Source organism: Cannabis sativa, chromosome 3 (assembly GCF_029168945.1).
Source record: "Cannabis sativa cultivar Pink pepper isolate KNU-18-1 chromosome 3, ASM2916894v1, whole genome shotgun sequence".
Taxonomy (NCBI): domain Eukaryota; kingdom Viridiplantae; phylum Streptophyta; class Magnoliopsida; order Rosales; family Cannabaceae; genus Cannabis; species Cannabis sativa.
In genome coordinates, this window is record NC_083603.1 from 40,637,972 (window position 1) to 40,662,298 (window position 24,327).

At 29.5% G+C, this 24,327-nt stretch overlaps 2 protein-coding genes across 4 annotated transcripts; both read left to right on the plus strand.

Annotated features, from left to right (window-relative positions):
* Positions 1–208: 208 nt before the first annotated feature.
* LOC115709617 (large ribosomal subunit protein uL30y) lies at positions 209–4,216 on the plus strand. Its single transcript, XM_030637756.2, has 8 exons — positions 209–663; positions 2,003–2,189; positions 2,568–2,743; positions 2,842–2,939; positions 3,025–3,082; positions 3,429–3,508; positions 3,601–3,703; positions 3,792–4,216. The coding sequence occupies exons 3-8, from the start codon at positions 2,570–2,572 to the stop codon at positions 4,005–4,007; spliced, it is 729 nt and encodes a 242-aa protein (XP_030493616.1). The 5' UTR covers positions 209–663; positions 2,003–2,189; positions 2,568–2,569; the 3' UTR covers positions 4,008–4,216.
* A 6,733-nt stretch (positions 4,217–10,949) lies between these two features.
* On the plus strand, positions 10,950–15,289 carry LOC115710229 (uncharacterized). 3 transcript variants are annotated; one of them, XM_061111883.1, is made up of 10 exons: positions 11,015–11,060; positions 11,126–11,165; positions 12,065–12,174; positions 12,268–12,351; positions 12,436–12,533; positions 12,633–12,916; positions 13,041–13,275; positions 14,000–14,204; positions 14,463–14,644; positions 14,758–15,289. In XM_061111883.1, the coding sequence occupies exons 3-9, from the start codon at positions 12,082–12,084 to the stop codon at positions 14,607–14,609; spliced, it is 1,146 nt and encodes a 381-aa protein (XP_060967866.1). In that variant the 5' UTR covers positions 11,015–11,060; positions 11,126–11,165; positions 12,065–12,081; the 3' UTR covers positions 14,610–14,644; positions 14,758–15,289. The 3 variants fall into 3 exon arrangements, with proteins under 3 accessions (XP_060967865.1, XP_030494437.2, XP_060967866.1); XM_061111882.1 differs by having other exon boundaries at positions 10,950–11,165; positions 14,463–14,642; XM_030638577.2 differs by having other exon boundaries at positions 10,953–11,165; positions 14,767–15,289.
* The last annotated feature ends 9,038 nt before the right edge of the window (positions 15,290–24,327 follow it).

Here is a 24,327-nt window from a genome sequence, read left to right on the forward strand (position 1 = left end):
CCTTAATTTGAACACTCAACTATTATACAAGGTACATAACTCCACCACTAGCTAATCGTAGTAGTAAAAACTTAATCGCAGTAGCAAAAACCTAATTATTAAAACTGTTAATATCATTATTCTGTTATGTTAGTTAGGAGATTTAGTCGGTGGTTGTGTACTCTGTACACAGTATATATAATTGTATCTTTCCTTGCCATTGTATCATTCAATATTCACAATCAATAAAGATTCTCTGTTTTCTATATTGTAATATGGTATCAGATGCAACACAATAAAGCTCCAAGAAGTTCCTTGAAGCTTTTAAGAACTCAACAATGGTGAGAACTAGAGCCACCACGTCAGCTACCACCAGTGTTCTCGTGGTCGATGCCACCATAGCTCATCCACCATCCCACACTTTCGCCAATACACAAACACATATTGATCCGTCTCATGCTTCTGCCGATCCTCCTCCTCGATCTGTTCCTATCCAGGTTCCTCGCGTTCCTCCAGCTGATCAACCGGCATATGAAGATGTCAGATCTCCATACTATCTCAGTAATGCCAATCATCCAGGCTTGGCCCTCACGACCCCTGTCCTCACAGATCGAAACTTCTAGCCATGGAAACGCGACTTCAAGCTCTCCATTGGCGCCAGGAACAAAACACCATTTCTTGAAGGTACTCTTCCTCACCCCCCTCCTAATGATAATCTCTACAGTTCTTAGGTTAGATGTAATCAAATGGTGATGTTATGGATCCTCCACTCTATGTCACCTGAAATTAAAAGCAGTATCATGTATGTTGATACTGACTCTTAGATGTGGACTGTCTTAAACAATAGATTCAACCAAGGAAACAGTCCAAGAATCTTTGAATTAAATGAAACTCTCACCTATCTTACCTAAGGTGATGATTCAGGCAGTGCCTATTTTACTAAACTAACAACGATATGGGATGAAATCAATCAAATTCGCCCTCGAATTCCATGTACTTGTGCAGCTGCAACACAGAACCATGCCCATCTCAATCATGACCAAGTTCTTCAATTCTTAAAATGACTCAATGAATCTTTTCATGTTGTCCGTGATCAGATTCTACTTATTGACCCTTGTCCTTCTCTCAATAAGGTCTTTTCCATGGTCATTCACCAATAGAGGCAAAGAACATTGGGTAATAGAAATATTACCACCATTGCAGCTGCTGCTACTGTCCCTCCCCCCAGCTGTTAATCCAAATCCCATGGCCAATTAGGCATTCAAGAATAAAAGGCCTCCACCCCACTGCACACATTGCCAAAAATCAGGCCATTATAAAGACAAATGCTATTTCTTGCATGGTTTTCCTCCTAGCTATGGAAAACCAAGAACCAGTGACACACCTAATACAAATAATCGAAAACTAGACATATCACAAACCTCATGCCAAGCCATGCCTAATCCCAGGGAGGGCTGACGGGTGTGGCTGAAAAAAAAAAAAAAGATAACTTTCAGCGGCTAAAGATTTAAGAACAAGAAATCTTAGCAGACGATATAAAATATTTGGAGTTTTTAATTATTAATATAATTATATTAATGTGATTTGCTCTTATTTAGTTTGTGTCAAATTGAGTATTTGATGATAAGTTTATTTTTTATGGAGGTTGATTTGTATTTTCGAAATTGAAAATTTCAATATGATTTATATTATTAATAAATAACTTTGATAAATATATGCTAGGAAAAAAAAAAAAAAGCTCAAAAATAACTCACCAAATGGTTAGAAGTATTGCTATATTAATTTGCTAAACACATTGCAAAATTTGTTTGGTATGGTTTGGTTGGTTGGAAACATAAAAATTGATGATTACATTAACAAATCGACACAACACTATTTGATAATAATAATAATAATAATAATAATAATAATAATAATAATAATAATAATAATAATAATAATAATAATAATAATACTTAAAATTCCGTAGTATTTTTTTGTTATTTTTGTATATTTGTGAAATAATTGAAATTGGGCTTTGTAGTGGGTCAGAAATTTGAAAGCCCATAAAAGTCGAACTGGGCCGGCCTGGTCCAATCCATTTCCACCGATTACAAATAGAGATGAGAAGGGTTACTAGGGTTTCACCCTTCACTTTTAAAGAGGTCTCTCAAAACCCTAGTTTCTCCCATTACTCACTCAGAAGCGCCTCTGCTACATTCTCTTCGGCGGTACGATTCCCTCATTTCTCTTTAATCTCTGCTTTCATTTCCATTGCTAAAATCCATTGATTTACTTCGTTGGTTCTAAATTTTGTTGTGTTTTGGATTTTTTTTTTTGACATTGATACTGTTAGAACCTTAATTTGGGTTTCGATCTCAAATACTGTTATTGTTATCTTCTATGCGTGATTAGGTGAAATTAAAGTTTAGATCTTACTTGTGATTTCTGGTTTTTCTTCGTATGAGTAGAAAAAAATGGACTTTGGGTTATTACCAGTTTGGTTAATTTGATTAAAAGTTTCACTTTCTATGATTTGATTTTTTAGTTGTGAATTTTTGATTGTTATGAAGCTTTAGCTTTATTAAGTTTAGTGGGTTTGTCTGTAGAGATGGGTGAAGTCAAGGCTTTGGTTCCAGAGTCCGTCTTGAAAAAGCAAAAGAGAGAAGAAGAGTGGGCTTTGGCTAAAACACAAGAACTTCAGACTTTGAAGGTGAAGAATGCTGAGAACAGAAAGCTCATTTACAACAGAGCCAAACAGTACGCTCATGAATATTCAGAGCAGGTAGTTAGTTTACCCTATTCTATGGTAGATTAGGGTTATTTATTATTGATTATTTATTTTAATTATTAATTGTTTGCTATTTTATAATGGTTTTTTAGGAGAAGGAGTTGATTCAACTTAAGCGTGAAGCCAAGTTGAAGGGAGGTTTCTATGTTGAACCAGAGGCCAAGCTCTTGTTCATCATTCGTATCCGTGGGTATGTATTGTGGCTTATTGATATTGATACATAAGTTTTTTCTGTTCTGGGTATTGATTCTGTGGAATGATTTTGGTTTTTCCAGTATTAATGCCATGCACCCAAAGACAAGGACTATCTTGCAGCTCTTGCGATTGAGACAGGTAAAGCATTATTTGTGTTGTGAACTATATAGATGCCATTGGAAATTTGTCTTTGTTATAGATGTTTGTTTGTGTTAGCTTGTTTCTTTTAGAAGTGGAGAAACATGGCTTTTCACTTCATATTTCGGGCATAAGTTGGAAGTTTGCCATACTGTTTTTGTTATGTTTAATTTACAGATTGTCATGTAAATTTGTAGGTATAATCCACTGTTCACCTTACAATAATATGATACATTTTCCATTTTAAGTGCATTTCTATAAACTAATTTTGTTTTGGTTTTCCATTTGCTTTGAATGCCATTAAAATTTTCAGTATGATGATTGATTTTCTGTCTTTCTTGAACAGATTTTCAACGGTGTGTTCCTTAAAGTTAACAAAGCCACCATGAACATGCTTCACAGGGTTGAACCATATGTTACATACGGGTATGTATGAGTGCACTGTTTCTTAGTTTTGTTGTTATTATTGCATTCTTCTGCTTCAAGTGGTCTGATTAGTTACTTTTGCTTTATTTTAGATACCCCAATTTGAAGAGTGTTAAGGAATTGATCTACAAGAGAGGACATGGCAAGCTCAACAAGCAAAGAGTTGCATTGACCGACAACTCTGTTGTTGAACAGGTTTGTGGATATTTTCTCGAGTTCTGTCTCTATTTGTCTTATTTTTGAGTTCTTGGCAATTATTCTAACTCCCTCGTTATTACAACAGGCTCTTGGAAAGTACGGAATCATTTGTACCGAAGATCTTATCCACGAGATCACCACTGTTGGACCTCACTTTAAGGAAGCCAACAACTTCTTATGGCCCTTCAAGCTGAAGGCACCATTGGGTGGCATGAAGAAGAAGAGGAATCACTACGTTGAAGGAGGAGATGCTGGAAACCGTGAGAACTTCATCAACGAGCTGATCCGAAGAATGAATTAGGTTTGGCAGTATTTTATTGCTCAAACAGATTTATGAGTCTTTTGGTTTATTATGTTAGAACAAATCTAAACTCAAATTTTGTTTTATCGTTTAAGTTGGACGAATTTGTCACTTTTTTATTTTTGGTATTTAAAGGTTTGAATGTCAGAATATTTTGTAGGCTTGCGAGTGTTAAATGCATTTGTTATAAATTTTATTATTGGATGATCGATCTATATCCCAATTTTACTTGACCATATAATTATATTTAGGCAAATTTAGTGGCTGCAAGTAACTTCCCTATTCATATGCTTTGATTTTCTTATTACTAATATATTTCTTTTGCTAAAAATCTGAGTTTTTTTTTTTAAAAAAATCCATGTTTATTTCAAAGGTTTTTATTTTTACTCCTAAATAAAGCTAGATTCAAATGCAACAAGTCATAGCCTTTTGAAGTAATTGGGAAATCTAAAGTTTTGATAAAAACAATCCAAATAATGGCCCAATCCTTATTTTGGTCAACCTAGTTTTGAAGTAAGTTCAATTATTTTGGTGAGAATAAAAGATTGAATTTAAAGTTAGTTTTATAAGAATTAGAGATGATTCAATTTACTTTTAAACATATTCTTCAAAATACTTTGAAATATAATTTAGCATAATATATTGTCCAAATACGTATTTAACCAAAAATAACATTGTCCTTTATTCATAAGAATTACACAGCCAAACTACCTCACATGTTGTTAGTATTGAGCAAAGAGGGTTAGAAGTACAACCAAACCTCTAAATTTTAACAATTATGATATCTTCAAGGAAATGTTTTCTATTTATTGTTATTAGTGTTATTAATTATCGGATCTTCTATTGATAAGGTACAAATAATGCTAATAGAGTTACAATACAAAATAATTAAAGTTGGAGACCGGGAGGGAAATTAGGCCACTAAACTTGAGAGAAATCTAAAAACAAAGTAATATGATGTAGAGAATTGAGTCATAACATTATGTTTAATGTCATGTACAATTGTACCAAATTCAGTAGACCTCTTATTATTATTTGAGATAACTTGCACCAATCGGAAGCAATTAAGCCTCATATAACCAAGCTTGAGACAAAGAAGTAGGCCCTGCAAGCAGCGCCTCCGCTGCATGAGGAGCAAACCCAACTGTTGTTGGGGAAGTCGCCGAGCAAAGGAACTTCCTAGCGCAATGCATCACCACCTCCCTAAGGCTAATCTTCCAGTCTTGATCTTTAATGCTAGCACCCACAAATAAATTCACATCACCCAACGCCTAATATATTTTAATTTAATAATTATGTTGTACTATTTTTTCTTTATTATTATTAAATAAATAAAATAATAATAATAAATATGAAAAAAAAACCGGTGAGAAAGAATTAAAAAAAATTGAAGTCTATAAAGAAAAAAATATCAAACTAACAATGGGAGGACAAGGGTCAGACACTTTGGAAATAAAAAAATGAAGATATAAAAAAATTACTCTTATTGTTGTTCTTCCCTTTTTTCAGTTTTCAAGGATAAGTATTCATAGATTGCTCTCATTCTCCCCTCTCTTTTACTTTGTATTTCATTCTTCTCTTATTCACTACTCATCTATGGGAATGTCCTGACTCTACCTAATATAAACTTATGGAATGCTCTCGTTCCATTAAATTTATAGATGTCCTCATCCGAGGAATGTACTCATTCCATAAAATATAAATTTATGAATACCCTTACTCCATAAATAAAAAAAGATGTCCTCATTTATAGAATGCTTTCATTTAGAGATGGTAATTCGTGTTTGTGGGTCGTGTTCATGTTGTGTCGAGGCTTAAGTATTACAAGAAAATATCAAACCCAAACTCGATTCATTTATTAATCGTGTCAAAAATTAAAACCTAAACCCACCGGGTTGATCTGACCCGACCCGTTTATATAAAGAATCATGTTAAATTTTGGTAACTTATCAACTCATTAACATATTTACAATCTTGTTATGACACATTTATGAGCAATTTAATATGGTTATGTCTTATTTAACTAAAATGTAACCACTAACCACAACCTCAAACACACAAACAAAACAAGAGAACAACTGATCAAACATCAGTTGTTACATAGAATGGTTTTTCAAGTGAGTATTTGGCTAGACACCACTCTAGTCCATGGTCAAACTAGCTACAAGGGCAATGTTTTCTCTTTATTAACACGAGTTCTCAAATCTGTACAACGATGGAGTCTTGCTTCGAGATATCTCTCTCAACAGTGGACATAAGTTCTCTCGAAGGCTCTCTCTCTAGATAATCTCTCTATTTACCGTTGTGAGGGAATAGAATGAATGAAATGAGAAGTAATTAGAGCCTTATATACATAGTGAATATAACTAATTCAGCTCCCTAGATTTTGTGTCCCAACTGTCATAACAAAAATTCTGTTATTTCTTCTGTTATGAGATTTAATAATACCTAATTGTAATAAATAAAATTATTATTTTTTTGGCTATATCAAGAAATCGACTATTTCAGAATTTTAAATGGATTGTTTTAATAAAATATTCATAACACCTAAGTTCTTATACACGAGTACGCCACTCTGGCTGCTTCTTGGATTGATGGCTGACCCTACATACCAACACGAGTGTTTCCAGCGTCCTTTGTCCTCACTCCCACGCTTCCTGGGAAAACTTCCGAGGAGGTGACCCATTTTGAAATTGCGCCAGGTCAAGTACGCTTAATTGAGGAGTTCTCTCGTGATGGGCTACCGAAAAATAAGATGCATCTTGTTGATATAGGTAGTACCAATCAATCCATTTAAGCTCTCTTCAACTTGTAGTCCCATACCTACACAACCTCAGAATTATCTTACTTGACCTTCCCCAAGCGGTGTGGGATTGTGCAACTTACCCGGTATTTCCCCTTACAGATTACGGGACTAGTGACTATTACAATCATAGTGTAAAAATTGTTTTTTTAGAAAGGTGTAATACTTTTAAAACAAATGTCATATTCTATATATTTTGTCAAAAATTATATAATTTATTTGATAAAAATTATATATTTTAGATTTTTATAATTATATACTAAATATATAAATATATATATTTTAAAGAGCACATATAATACTCACTCAAGTAGAGAAACCAATTATGCACAACTCTATATTCCACATTGACAAATGAAGTACTACTATAACCACACTTACTACTACTAGCAAAAATTACGTGCCTCGCACGTATACTAAATTTTATGCTAGTTTTTTTCTATGTTATTTGAAAATGATACAATTAAAAATTAAAGAAAAAATATTATTAGTTATTAGGTGAGATTATTATTATGTGTATTTAAATATTATAGTTTATAATGCTGCCAATTAAAAGTGAATACCGAATGTAATATATATGAATAGGAATGGGAATGGGAATGGGAATAGGAATAGGAATGGAATGGAATAAAATTTAAAATGCATAAAAAAAATTATAAAAAAATCATTAATTTTTTTTTTCTTGTTACATTGGAATGATCATTCCTTTCTTTTTAAAATGGAATAACCATTCCACCAATACTTTAAAATGCAACCAAACAAAGGAATAGAATGAAAATTATTTCCTTCCCATTCCATTCCATTTCATTACCTCCAACCAAACGCCACCTTAGTGTTTAAGAAAGCTTGATGATTTAAATATGTTCTTAAGTTAATCCAAAAATAAATTAAAAGGTGATGTTCCAATACTTAAAGAAACATTACTTAAATGGGTGTAAGATAGAAAAAAAATTAAAAATCAATCTCTAAATTGTTGATAATTGAAGATAGCATTTGTCTAAAAATTGTAGATAAGAAAACTAATGATAGTTGGTGAATTTCAATCATCATTCGCTTCGATAGAGACAATAGTGTAATTTTTGTATTTTGCACTTTTCATTCTAGCCGAGTCCGCATATATCTGGAATGCCCATTTTTTCATTGATAAATTAAATATGGTAGTGTCGACAAAGCGGCGGTGTTCCTACAAATCGTGATGTATTTTTATTTAAAATGATTAGACACGGTGTGCATAGCTTATTTAATTAAAAAAATCAACTTATGAAAGGCATGTAAAACTATTTTATTTTTTTAAAATTACACCTTTGCGGTATATTTCATTAGTTGGGCAGCAGTACACGAAAATATTTTTTCCACAATATCTGCGAACATGACAGCAGATAGACTCTTTGTATTGTCATCAAGTTCAACATATGCTATAGCACTGTAAAATGCATAATAAGATTGTTAGTATCTTTTTTTTTTATTATTATTTTAACTTAATTTCAATAACATCATATGTTTTTTGTAATATACCGTGGTGTAAGAAATCCTTCCTGGCTGCATGATGGCTTGTCACATATAATTTTTTCATTGCGATTGTATAAATCTATTTTTTTATGACATGCGTCACATAACATGTAATAAAAACTCTGGACAGTATCAATTATTTTTATTGCCGCCTCAATCCAAAAATATTTTTTCTACATCCAAATTAAATGGTGTTAATAATAGTAAGATATTGAAACAAAAGTTTTATAAAGTAAATATTGTAGTAGTCTTTACCTCATTTAGTTGCAGATGTTTCATCAACTCTGAAATTTGGATGTTAGTCACTATTTCGCTAATTTATTTAATTGTGCTTCTAATTTATGAGCACGTGGTAAAAAAAAAATGCTGTAATGTACTCTCTGATTTGTTTTTTTTTTTTTTGCATCTAATGCCTCAAGTTTAATTATGATAAGTTTTGGTGGGTTTAAGTAAATGTTTTTCTTTTTCTGGTTTGCATTAATAGCTAGAACATGGAGAAATTAATAAGATTGACATTCCTTTTTGTCGCAGCATGTACAAAGCAGCATAATTATAATAATGCTTCAAGTTGCAATTATTTTTATTTAACAGAAGACGAAATTATAAATTTTATGACTTCTTAGTTATACTGTATGTGCTAAAATATAACTTTTTCTTTTAATGAGTGTTTTTATAGGAAAATGGTAATTCTAGAAGAGAAGAAGAGAAGAAGAAGAGAAAAATCATAAATGTACAACAGCAAAATTTTTTTTAGATTTAATGGGATTTATTTTATTTATTTTATTATATATAAATAAAAAGTGATTCATGAATTTCTCATAAACTATTTTATTTTTAATATAAATAAAAAGTGACCCATGAATTTCTCATAAATTATTTTATTTTTAATAATAAATCATTTTATTTTTAATATAAATAAAAAGTCTTCCACGAATTTCTCATAAACCAAGAATTCGGTTATATAGACACACTTTATATAAAATAGATATACTTATCAGAAATCTTTGCCAAACATTAAAAATCAAGTAATATATGAAAAAGAAAAAAAAAACACAAATATACATTCTATATTGTACTATTCATACTTTAGATATTGTATTATGTTTTGTTTTGATAAGTACAAATATTTTAATTTTATATAGAATGTTATTGGGTTATTGTATCTATAGATGCAGTTAGATCTTAAGAAATCCATCGCGAAATACATGTGGTGGTCTTTGTTCAACATTTCGTTGATCTTGCACCTCGATCTAGAGCGTTTTACAGTTACTTCGGCATAATATCATATAAGAGATAAAAGGTTATACATGAAGAATATTACTCTTTTAAAGGTTCTTTCCATATCGACAAGACATAATAACTAAAATGATATAATTCTTGTTTTGATTATTAATATTTAAAATTAAAATCTACCTTTCAATTTCTCAATCATTATTGTATGTATTATTCTTTATTAATTTTATAATATTATTATGTGTATTTAAATATTTTATATAAAAAAATTTAATTTAATTATATCTTTATATATTAAAAGTGTCTATCAATTATTAGTTTAACAATGTTGTTTTGTTTCCTCCGTTAACTTTAACAGAATATTCCTAATTAATTTATATTATTTTTTTTAACAAAAATTTATTCAAAAAAAAAATACACATTCCGTTAACATAACATTATTTTTTTTTTAAAAAAAACACACATTCTGTTAACATCCTAAAAATAACCAGTTATGCTAAAAATTAAGAGACTGAACACATTGTGGGGTTAGGCCCGAAATAGAATGTCCATTACGAGACAAGAGAATGGCTTTTCGGTAATATTACGAAAACTTTACATGAGCTTACCACATACGAATATAATTATGGTAAAGAATTATATACTTTTACAATAATATTTTTTTTACTATATGGGACATTATTTATTATAATTATTAAAAATAATTATATATTATATTTGAAAATAAATTAAATTAAATAATAAATTAACTATATGTGATAATATTTTTTACCATTTGAATATATTATATGTGACATTATTTATTATAATTATTAAAAATAATAATATATTATATTTGAGATAAATCCTAATTTTTTTTCTTTATATTGCTTACTTGATAGTGGTATTAATAATTGTGGGGTTAGTGGAGAGATTCTTTCTTTATATTGCTTATTTTCTTTTTTTTTTTTATAACTTGTGTAGATGGGCATTAGATATTAGACTTACAGGCAAGATACCTGATTTAATTTCATAGGAAGATGGTCAAATCTTACTACCTTGTAAGGCAAGATGAACAAATATCTGTATTTTGATAATGTTACAATATCTATATCCTTATTAACAATAGCTAACTACTTGTTTGTTTGCAATATCGGTTATATTTTTAGTTAAATCTAAGACATTTACTTCTGGTGACATTTTCAGTAACTTTCCCGACGACGATAACTTTTCTGCCGACATTAATTTTGCTAGTGACTATTCCAACCACACTAACTTTTCGGCGATTTTTCCATACTAACAACTTTTCCGGTAACTTTTCCAGTAAAAATTTATTGTTATTTAATAAATACGAGATTTCTATTTTTTTTTTTTTACAAAAATATAGAATAAAAAAACCTAATTAACTCCCTCAATTCCCATATTTATAAAATTCCACCAAACCTAATTAACACACTCTCTCTCTCTCTCTCTCTGAAGCCTGAAACTGAAATCCATTGAAGCGTGGTTGGCTCACCTCCTCGCCTTTCCTCTCTCTCTTGGTCACTGGTTCGCCGGAGCTACCTCCTCGCCTTTCCTCTCTCTCTCTCTCTCTCTCTCTCTCAGCTGTCCTGTTCCTGTTCCTGTTCGCATTGGTAAGTTCTTTCGACTTTTGTCTCAGTTGGTCTTTTGAGTCTCACTGTTATACCGATTTGATTCTTAATGATGTAATCATCTTTTATTGACAAGAATTTCTTATTTTGACATTTACATGAAATTGATGCAATTGTTCACTATTGTTTGAGTAGCAATTTGTTATATTTAAAAATAAATAACCATCCCTCTCCACTAAATAGTTTTCTATACTCTGTTAAAGTTGAAGCCTAAGCCGTAGCCGCCCTACTCGCTGTCGACGACGATCGAAGTAGACGGAAAACTAATGATATGAATTTGGTTATGATGAATGGATATTGAAAACTAAGAAAACGGTGTTCTCTATTCTATTTTCATATTTGAAAACTGAAAATAATGCCTAAAAGGCCCTTACTTGTCTGAGAAAGCATATTGAAAAGCACCATCTTAAGTAGTATATAAGCTCAGAACTTAGTGCCCTATTAAAATGATGTATATGAATATTAAAATCTCTTTTCTGCGTTGCTGGTATATTTTTTCCCAGAATAAGTGAACATGCAAGTTTTGATTTTTTTATGTCTTTAAGATTATATCATTTGGGATTAATTTTTCCTGTCTAGTGAGTAGAAAAAACATGAATTATATCATTTGGGATATTTTTTTTTAAAATTATTGATGGTGAAAATTGCAATGTTGAATGTGTTTTTGAGTTTCATTCCTTAGCAAAAAGCTGAATATTTTGTGTAGTTATGGACTTCTATCATAATAGTGATTTATGTTGGAAGCATTCTTATGAGAATGGTAGACATAGTATCTATTATAGCCAATCTTGCACAAGATCTAAAGTCATATTTGCTTTTTAATTCCTTATCAAGCATATTATGAGATTTAATGCTCTTCTTTAATATTATATGGTTTACAGTTGCCTAAAACTGAAGGATGGGTGAGATCCTTCTAGGTATGCCTGGACCTTGGGCTGATAATTATTGTGAATCATCTGATCATTATACAACAAAAGTTGGTGGAATTCCTGTGAGTGTTACACTTCATCTATTAGCTGCATATTTTTGTGTGTAACTGCAAGATATACTTTTTAATTCGTTTCACTTGTTTCTGACATAACAGGATTGGCCTCTTCCTAAGGATGCCCTAAATTATACACTTCTTGAGTGTAGTGTGTGTGGAAGAAAACTCAGTCTTGTTGCACAGGTTTCACCTTCTAAACTATGTCTTTGTAATTGCGATCAAAATGTAAGCTGCAGGCGCTAAAGTTCTTTTTTTTTAATCATTTAGGTTTATGCTCCAATTTTGAGTAAAAGCTTGAAGGTAGAAGAGCGCACTATTTTTATTCTTGGTTGTTTGATGCCAAAGTGTGGGAGCAATCCTCTTAGGTTTTGTGCAAATTCATTTTCAATGTTACCAACAAGGAAAATCCTACTGTTATGGTTTTGCAATTTCTTGTTATAATTATTGTCTCTTGTTTTGTACAGCTGGCGAGCGCTTCGTATTCAGAGATTAAGTAAAGAGGAGGATTCAAATATCATGTCTCGAGAAAAGGTCGAGCAAGGTGAATCTGTTACAAAGATGAACTTATGGGAGGATTTGGATGATGAAAATGACGAAGAGTTGGATCTAGAAGAGTTGGGTAAAGCACTTTCTGATGCTGCAGCTAAGGCTTCTTATGCCAAGAAACCTCATTGTGATGGGCATCCAAAGACCAAGAAGCCCTCACCATTAAGCACAACATCGCACGTTGAAGATACTAACATACCAGGTTTAGTTGGAAGCATTAAATAAGTTTCGTCATTATTTCTCATTATGATGTTTCTTCTTTGCACTTTGGAGTCATGCACAATCGACATCCATCAACTATGATTCTTATGGTTTATTTGTTGCAGTTTTACCTTGCTTTTACATATACACGCAAGAGGAGCCACTATCAAAAGATGTTAATTCAATTTGTTCAAACTATTCATCACTTTCCATTAAGGCGAATGGAACTAATGATGAAGATAATGTACCGGAAGAATCGTGGGCAGATGAAAAGTATGAATACGATAGAGCGTTAACAGCTGACAGGACTTATTTGAAGTTTAAGAAACGATTGGATGCATACCCAGAACAATGTTTCAGGTATTAATTAATGAAAATTTAAGCACTTCTGCCGGTCGACGAATGCGTGCTCCGGTTGTAGCAGTGTTGAATGAACGGCAGGTTTGGAACCAGACCGGGTCGAGATATTTTCTTCCGAAAGTTTTGTTATCGAATATCACAACTTATTCTACCCATCTTATATATTGTCCTTTTCGTTTTTTGTTATAATAGTTGAATTGTCTCTTTGTCTTATCTCTATGGATAGAGCAATAAGGAATGCATTAAAAGAGGCTCGAGAGACCTTTCCTGTACTTGTAGTTGATTAAGGAAGGATTCGATTCTAGTTTTCACGTGCATCGTTGAATTAGGTTGATAGGGCTCTTACCTAAGACTCTGAAACATGTTTTACAGTAGACATAACTCTCCTATGCTGTCTGATTAGTCTATATTAGCTTCCCAAAATATGCAAGTATGGATGAACTTTTCTGCATATGTAGTTGTTATTTCAAACTTGAGATTTTTCTAGCACTTGTATTTTTCTTTCTTACTTAAGCTAAGTGAGCTTATTTGGATAATATTCACTATTAGTGTTCTTACCTTTTCAAAACTAATTTATCTAGAAAGGCTCTTTTCCAAAAAATTCATTTGAAATTTGTTTGTTGGTTGTGCATTTGTGTATTTCGCTCTACTGTTTCTAATTTTTGATAAAATCTACTTGTGAGCTGTAAAAAGATCTTAATCTTTTGTTATAATGTTTTCTTAGGTACTCATTAGGTGGAAAGCCGCTTGTATCTGAAAAAGTGGAAGCGGACCCTAGGAAGTGTAGGTTGTGTGGCAGTTCAAGACACTTTGAAATGCAACTAATGCCGCCGTTATTGTATTTTCTACAAGAAGCGGCTGATGATCTTCAAAGACAATCACTGGAAAACTGGAACTGGATGACACTGTCAATATACACTTGTTCTGCCGTGAGTACAATTACTCTATTTGAATTGAATCATAAAATTATTTGCTTCCTTTTCCTATTCTAAAACTGAAATTTCTTTGTGGGGTCTTCTGAGACATCCCAATTTTCAAGGAGAAATAATTACACCCTTTTGTACTGGTCCTAGCAATATCTATGATTTTTACCATACCGAAAGAATCGTTTTAGTCTGGTCCTTATACATATTTGTAAAAGAATAGTTTTCACTGTACTAATATTCATGTTACATTCCATTCTCCAGAGCTGTTCGCTTTCTTCTGATGAAGAGAATATTAGCTGGAGTGAGGGTTGGACTGTGGCGGAAGAAGCTGTAACAGTAGAATCTGAGAAATCTTTACATGAGTTGGCAGAACCTGGTTATTTCATTTCGTCTCATCATGAGCAGTAGGGGAGGGGCATACAAATAGTTATCAACCAATACGTGTAAGTATGAGCGAGTATTTTTGTGGATAGATCTATGTTTACGCACTTTGCCTGCTGTCTTTGTTTACCATGAGAATTATGTTCCTTGGTATTCCTAATGTTGTTTCTAACAGGGGGTGCAGGAAATGCCTAGAGCTTTTGAGATGGAGAATTCTGGGGTTGGTCCTCTGGTTTGCCCCCGAATACAACAGCAAGTGTTTCGATTTTCACTGATGTAGCCTGCCGTCGAGGAGTTTAATAGTCTGATAGTGGAAGCTTCAGTTCTCCAGCATGCTTGAGGCTGAGACACTGGCTTTGCTCCATGCAGCTGCGTCCTGCAGGTCGAGCGAGGGGTTGGAACAATCCTGTTTTTGTTATGGATTGTAAAACCGAGGTGGAGGGATAGTTCAGTTTTTATGCTTTTATTTGATGTTTTGGATATGTTGTCTAAATCCCAGGTTTGTCGGGTTAATTGCTGACTGACTGGACTTTTCTTTGTGGAGAGGAGGTATTAAACTCCTTTTCGAGGAATGGAAAGAGTTAATCATTTAAAAATCTTAAATTTGCTCAGAAATAATTGTTGCAGTTACTATGATATGTAAATAATTTTAACTGAAGATGCTTATATACAAGCCAAAATAAAGCTGAAAGACTTTCTTGAGACAATCTCTCCTTTAAAGATGTGTTTTGAATTTGTACTAACTTCTTAGTTTTCTTTTTCTTTTACCCTATATAATATAGCACAATCTTCATTGTATTTTAGATGCTCCTCATATGGAATAAATATCAGATGCTAACATGAAAAGTTTTAGCCGAATAGGGCTGGTACATATAAAAATATTGATATTTTTTTGTATGGAATTTAAATAAAATTTTAAATTTTTTGAGAAATGTTCAATACCTCTAGTTTAGGAGCCCTGACTGGTGCTCCTGCTACTCAGCCAAGAGCCTTGAGCATTGTTCAAGGACGCGCTGTAGGAATAGCCCATTAGATTGTATTATATTAAATTGTATTTTATGTAATATTTTTATGTAAAGCTATCCTTTATTGGTACTAAATTTATAATATTTTAGTATAAGTTAAAATTTAACATAGTATTATATAAAAATATAATATATGATCTAATATAATACAATACAATACAACTTAATACATTGTACCAAACAAGTCCTAATAAATTTTTGGCTTCCTATCCAACTCAAACTTATGTTAAAGCTAAAGAGAAGATTGATACATCTCTCTTTAATTCTTTTGATTCATACATATACATATATTATATCTTTTGGGTGATACTTTCACACTAATGATTATACTAATGTTGTATAAACTCTCATGATGATATTAGCAGATTCAGCAAAAATTACTGTAATAACATCAGTAGCTCATACTCTGCAATAACATTTCATATGGTAAAATTGAATGAAGTTGAGAAAGTCTTTGATGTTTCTTCTCCTTTAGTTAAAAACTTGATGACCAGTGAATTTGCAACAAGGCGAGAGTGTACCCACAGTTGCCCAATACATTGTTGTGTTCCCCACCATTAGAGAAAACAAGTGGGTGGCTGTCAGCTTGGAGTTTCCAAATGAAAAAAAATGAAAGGAATAGTTGACAATTTATTCACCCATACTCATTATTCTTTTTAGTATAAACACAAATGTAATCTCATAAAGAAGTGATATGCTTATGCAATGTTTTTTATTTATTTATTTTCTTAAAAACACGTCAATACTTTGAGACCCTGATACAAACCTAACCTCGACCTAACCCAAACCAGCGACTTCAACCTAGACCTCGGAGCTGAATCTTGACACTGGCCATGGCTCGACCCAGACATAGACCGGGACTCTTACCTCAGTTCCGACCTGCACCCGATCCATACCCTTGACCAGGCCTCGACCTGAATCCCTTACCTAGACTTAGCCCTACTCCTTGAACCCGAGCCAAAACCTGGACTACCACCCCGACTCTAGACCCAAACCCCAGAACTGGACTCGAGCTTAGATTTGAACTCGGGGTACCCCAGAACCGGAACCCACTCCCGAACTAGACCTCGAGCTAGGACCACGACACTGCACCTCGACCTTGACCTTGACCCAAACCGAAATCCAAACCTAAATCCCAGGACTCGACCCTGATCCAGACTTGAACCCAGACATCGAGCCTAAATTCGTGTTGGTTTAATGGTACTAAATTAGGTACATAGTGTTAGGCTATTTTTAGTCTAAGTTCTGGGTTGATTTTATAGTTGTTTTCTTTGTCAATGTTATCTTTTGGAATAGTTTTACGCTTGATTTTCCTTGTTTCAAATCCCCGAGGCATTAGAGTTCAAATTCTATCAATTGTTGAAAAGACGGGGCAAACTGGAGAAAAATCTGTTGAAGCTGACAAAAGTGCTTCAGTAGTCGCGACCACCACAATCCATGATCGCGACTACGAGGTTTGGCAGAAAGCATGATGTTTGGTTTTTGCCTATGGTCGCGACTAGGCTTTATGTAGTCGCGACTATGGGCTAAACACGGGAATTTTAGGCAGTTTTGGACTTTCGCCATTCAGAGATAGCAACCCTAATTTCTATTTAAGCGGCTCGTGTTTTAGAAGGAAAATGATCAGAAATTCGACCCAAAAAGTGAAAAAAAAAAAGAGGAGAGGAAGCAATTGTGACAATTCGGAGCGCAATCAGCAACTAGTTCTTTCTTAAACTGTTTTAGATTTGATTATGGATGTTTTTATGGATTTTATGAACTAAACTCCAATTTGGGTAGATGATAAATGTTGATTGACTTTATCTTTAGTTAATGATAATTGCTATTTCTCCTTTATTGATTGTGAAATTTATCCATATTTGTGTTTAATTACATGTTTAAGATTGATCACATTTTGCATGCTTTATGATCCCAATTCAAAATTTGAAAAGTGAGAATTGAGGATCCTAAAATTAGATATACTAGATTTTGATGTGAAACGAAAATATTTACATAGCTTTTGTAACATTTAGATTATTGCTTAATGCTGATTACATGCTAGTCTAATTCAGAGATGATTAGATAACATGTGATTTATGGCCTAAAAGATCTGAAAAGAGTTAGGTTAATTGTTATAATCTATCATTCACATTAACAAAGAGAGTAGTAATTAGCATTAACAATTTGGTAATTAAATCAACAAGATTCTTTTCTCTAATTTACCATCTTTGATTAAATCTTTTTATTGCTGAATTTTATTTGTTTTTTCATATTTATTTTCACGGGGGTGTTCGTTATGCTTACAACATCATCTCTGTAAATTTTTGAAAATTTTCGAATAGTTTACAGTGCCGAAAATACGTTTGAAGTTTTTTGAACACCCGTGGTAAACTGGAATATCAGGAACTCTGTTTTCGGTACTGTAAACTATTCAGAATTTTTCAAAATTTTACAGGGATGATACTGTAACTATAACAAATACCGCTATGAAAAAAGATTTAAAAAAAATATTTCGGCATACAATTTCGAACGTAAAAGTTGACTAAGAGATTGTAATTAGCATTTCCCATATTTAATAAATACATTATATTTAAAATTTATAATGAAATAATATATATTAGACTTGCAAGTTTTCCAACACTAGATCTGCCAGCCGACCGGCGCCAGCTTTAGTGGACATATTGGCTTATTTGACTACTAATTTATCTTACATAAATTATTTAAAAATTCACCATTTAATTTTTTTTATGGTTGTCTAATTTATTTAAATATTTTATAAAATTTTAAAAAAATTCAAAAAAATTAACAAACAGAAAATAAGCTTCAAACAATCTATTTCACACGCATATAAAATAAAAGACTCTCACGTGTAACAGACTGTTTAACTTTATTTTTAGCGTGTTAAATTTGTTTGAATCTCTCAAAATTTTGTAAAATATCTTTAATAATAACTATAACATAAACGATTATAAAAAAATTAAATTAAAAAATTATTTCAGATACCGAAACAGATAGTAGGTACATTAGTAAACCCCCTGTAAAAGTATCCTTATATTATATCATATTATATGCATATGTGCATATATATAGATATATATCTATTCTATATATATATATCTATTCTATATAAAATGTGTCTATGTAACAAAATTCTTAGTTTAACGATACTTTTTTGAATTTCTACGTTAACTTTAACATAATCTTCTTTATTAATTTTATAATATTATTATATATATTTAAAAATAAAAATTATATAGATATTTTATATAGAGAAATGTAAATTTAAATTTAAAATACATGTTATAGATATTTTTATTCATATTTTTAAATTTATTAGTTTAACTTTGAATTAAAAGAAAAAAATTATGTAAATATTTTATGTAAAGAAATTTAAATTTAAAATTATTATAAATATTTTTAACCATATTTTTAATTTTATTATTATTTATTTATATTTTAAATTGAAATGGTTGTACTAAGGAATTGCTTGCTTTCCATTTTAGTTATGATAAACTGATTTACACACCATATTTTTCGTAAAGTTTAGGAATTAATTGCATCTATTTTATTCGTTCTTAATTTCTTTTAATTGTTTGACCATCAATTAATTATTTATGATATCGATACAAAATTTGAAAAGTGAGTGTTGATTATGATATAGTAAAATTGGGACAAATTTTGACATAGGACGAAAGTACCTATGTGGTTTGGATATCATTTAGGATTTCTTTACTTAATACGTCTTATATGTTTAAATTTATCAGAAGAGTAAGAATTTGCATGTAGGTTGAGACTTATATATTCTAGTGTGAATATGAGTTACTTTAGTAAATTCGCTATTGTATAGAAATTAGTATTTAGAAATTAATTATATTAAGCCATATAAGATAGATACAATTGAGTTAATAACCTTAAACTCTAATCATTGTTAATTTTCATTCTAAATTAGTTGCTTTTTTTTTTTTTTAGATTTTAATATTCTTCCTTAAATTTTATTGCGAATTTAATTTATTAGTACTTAACTATAATTTTTGCGAAATCGACCTCACTCTTCTAGATATTGATCAAATGGATGTTATAATATTTTGAACTGTTAGTAGGTAGAAGTTTAAACTTTTGTAATTTGGTGGTGGATTGCTAATGTGGTCCTTCCAAGGAACTAACTAAACCCTTTCCATTAATAAGCTTGGGTCTCTCTCTACCTTATCATTTTGGGTACTTTAAATTTAATTATATAACTTTATATACTTATTTGAAGGGTGCAACATAAATAGAAAGTGAAAAAAAAATTATGAGAAAAATAAAAAGAAACAAAAAAAAAAAAGAAAAAACAATAAATATAAGAAATGGGAGAAAAAGAAAAGAAAAGAATAAGTAGAAAATCATAAAGAAATAAAAAATATTTAAGAAAATAAAATAAAAGAAATAATGACAGAAATAAAAAGTAAATTATAAATATTAATTATAACAAATTAAATATTTTAATTAAAAATCAATTTATTTTAATTATATAGTAAATTATAATTAATTTAAATCTAAAAATAAAATTTTATCACTTAATAATATGTTATAACAAGTTATAAAAAAAAATATAATTATCATAATTACACATTTTAATGTAATTATTTAATAGTCACCATAAAATATATAATTGAAAGAGGTAACATTTTTTGATTATGACAAATTAATCTTCTTCTTAGATACTTGACCAAAAAGATATATCAATGAGTTAAATTAGAAGTAATTAATTACACAAATATGCATCTATATATGTGTCCCTTCTAATAATATTAATTAATATAATATATATCTATTGAAAAAATAATATAATATAGATAAATAAATTAAATTACACATCTCGTCTCTATGTTTAACTACTTATACTAATTTGACAAACTAATCAACATCAACTACAATAATAAAAATTATATATATTTTTGAATAATTTAAAGTACTCTATTAATAAATTATATATAGCATTTGTAATTTTGTGGCTATTGATTCCATTTTGGAGTTTTATTTTTATTCGAACAAACTTGCAATTGTACTTATATATGCACGGCATGCAGGAATAAATTATAAAATTAGATGTTGTATTTGTTTAATAATTACATAATACATTATTATATATCAATTATACATTTAGGGCCAGTTTGTTACAGTAGTGCTGTGGGAAAAAGTAATTGCAGCTGTACTGTGAGAAAAAGCAGTTGTAGCAGAACTGTGGAAAAAAACTGAGCTTAGTGTTTGGTAAATTATAAATTTCAAAGTACTGTGAATTATTGAGATCTATTATAATGATAATGATAATATTATAATCTAGTTTATTATAATCACAAATATATGTAAAAAAATTATTTTATATAATATTTTTTATATATATTTAATTTTTGTTAAAAATATAAATTTATATGCATATTTGATAAAAATAATTTATAGTATTTTTTATTATGTTTTATCAAATGTAAAAAAAAAATTAAAAACTCAAGTATATAAGAAAACTTCTAGGTTGATGTTGTTTATTAATATTAAAATAAAATATAAATTATTTTTTTAAAAAAAATAAGAGATTTAATTATTATTTATTTTATTATAATTAGTTTATTTTAATTTTTTTTATTTTTTTTAATGTATAATAAATAAGTAAATATGATTTTAGTATAAAAAAATTTATTATAATCTTTTAATCAAAATAGTTTTTTGTAAAAATTAGGTTAGAGCAGCTTTAGCTTTTAGCTGTAGCTTCTCTAAAAATTCTTCAAAAAGCTAGAGCCAAGGACATTTGGTACGAGGTGTTCAAAATAATTTAATTATAAGGAATATTATGAAGAAAAATATGATTTATAGGAAAATGTGTAAACTGCGTTTGGCTGTGTAGGGTAATATGTAATCATATTCTTGTTAATTAAATTATATTGTTTGGTTAAGTACAATAATCTTATATATTATTTTAAAAAATAAAAATAAAAATATTTTTTTTATTATATCTATTTAATGTTAATTATATATAAGAATAAAATAATTATTCATTAAAAAATATATTTATTAATTAGTAAATATTAAATTTTATTGTATTTTTATTAATTCAAATGAATATTTCTATATATTTTATCACTATGTACATTATCCGCATAAAATTTATGTATAATGAATGTTATTGTTAATAATATAAAAATAACTCAGTTAAAAAAATTAATCTTACAGACTAAATATATATCGTAATATTTTGTTTATAATAAATGATAATATTATTGGTATTTAAATTTATTTATTAATTTAAAAATGATATTCAAATTAATATAATGGAAGGTAATAATTTAATACTACCTCTTTTTTAAAGGTATTAACATTACCCTCTTTAAGGATAGTTATATTACTAAGGGAATAACATTCCAAAGACTAGATCTTCTCAAAACAAACAAGGTAATGTTTCACATTATCATTCCCTTGCCAGCATTAATACATTCTAAACAGTTGAAATAGATTGTTTGGGACCCCAAACAATTCTCATTTTTATTATGAAATATATTTGATTAAATAGTTCTATATATTTTACGATTTGGAATGTTTTTATTCAACTTTATAAGAGAAGATGTCAATTTGCTTTTATATTTAATCCATATATATTAAAATTTCTTTAATTTGTAAAACTCCTATTTTTCAACAATAGGCTAATAAAATCGTTTACATTAGAATAAAAGTCCTCACAACAATGATTTATAAGTCGCCAATTGTGAATTGCATCAAAAGAATACAAAGAATTTTAAATTTTTATCCCGAATAAATACGTAACAGATCATACTTATCAAATATTAATAAAAAAAATTCTAATAAAAATTAAATAGAGACATCCTAATATTATTCAAACTAGAATAAAAGAAAATAACGTAACCAATCATATTCCCGATATTAAATATCTATGAATCATTGTAAATCAATGGATTACATGAAACTCGTTTTATTATAAGTTTGAATATGTGTGGGGCATTGAAAAAGTTGATAAGAGTAGAAATGAGAAAGTGTATTAAGTCTTGATGATGAAGCTTTTTATAAAATTGAACTAAACAAAACTCTTCAAGCTTAACAAAGTGATATGGTCAAATCAAAATAAAGTTGACTACTTTTATTTTGCTTTTTTGGTTTTCTCTCTTTTTCATCTACTTGTATATATGTATATACGCGTGGTAGACTTTGGCTTTTTTAAAAATTGCAAGAAACTTCGATTATATTTCTATAAAAAAGATAATCAAAAAGAAAAGATAGATATATGAGAAATATTATTAAATTAGGTGATGTTAAGTTGGAGGTATTGAAATAGAATGAAATAATTTTAATTTTTTTTTTTGTTTAGTTACTATTTAAAGTATTGGAATGTCATTCTAATGGAATGATTTTTTCTTTATTTTGATAGAATGACTATTCTAATTTTAAAATTGAAGGAATGATCTTTAAAAATAAAATTAATAATTTTTTGGGAAACACTACAACAAATATGAGTATTACGTATGGAGAAGACTTATGTCTTCAATTATTTGAAAATAACCGAGGACATAGGTTTATAATTTTTTTTTTCTTTTTTTTTTTTGGGTAAACACCATTTTGAATTCTGTGTTTTGCAAAAGTTACTAATTGGACGCTCTGTTTTGTTAAATGATAAAATAGACCCTGTATTTTTTAAAATTGTACAAATATGACCCTGAACTGATTTTTCGTCAAAATAAAACTTAATAGTAACCTGATCTAAAAATGTTATGACAAAACATGTTATATTTTCTGTATCTGTTCATTTTAGAAATTGTCTTAAAATTGGTTATGTTAAAAAATATTTTTTTGAAAATTAGCTTAAGATCCTATTTTTACTATTTTAAAAAATATAGAGTCTATTTTGTCATTTAAGAAAAGAGAGGATCCTATTAATAACTTTTACAAAACACAAGGTCCAAGATAGTATTTACTTTTTTTTTTTTACCTTAGTCCTTACTTTTGTTTTGGGGTTTTATGTTTTCTCTTGTAAAAAAATGAAGTTATACACTATTTTTCTAGTAGTGTTATTTGATGTAGGAGGAATATATTATATATGAACAACCAGCATTTTGTTTAAAACAAAACTCATCTATGATTTTACTATAATTAGAATGAGCATATCCATTTGTATATATGTACAAGTAATTATAGTAGGGTCTAGAGAACTTATTTATATATAAATAACCCAATTATTATTATTATTTATAATATAGGTATACTTGGTATTTTATTTGTTTTTTCAAATTAATTAATAATTTTACAATACTAAAAATAAAATTTTAAATAGTTAATTACACATAAAAAAAACAAATATGCATGTTAATTAAATGTTGAACTTTGTTTACAACATAGTATATCATTCTAAATCTTCCAAAAATAGGCATTGCGATATTAGGCACCATAGTGCTCCCTAGCACCAACTTACACCAATTAGCAATTTTTTATAATAAATATTAATGTAAAGTAAGTGAAAATCCAATATTAAATTGTATCAGTAGCGATATAATATCTCATAAGTATACTAATACTAACACTACAAAATTTTTTATTTTTAGCCACAATAAAATTTGTGACTAAAAATAAAAAAATTGTGACTAATTATAAATTATCATTCCTATGTTGTGACTAGAAGGTCTGTGACTAAAAGTATTAGTTATAAAAATTACAATTTGTTGTGACTAAATGTATTTTTAGTCACAATACTTGTTGTGACTAAA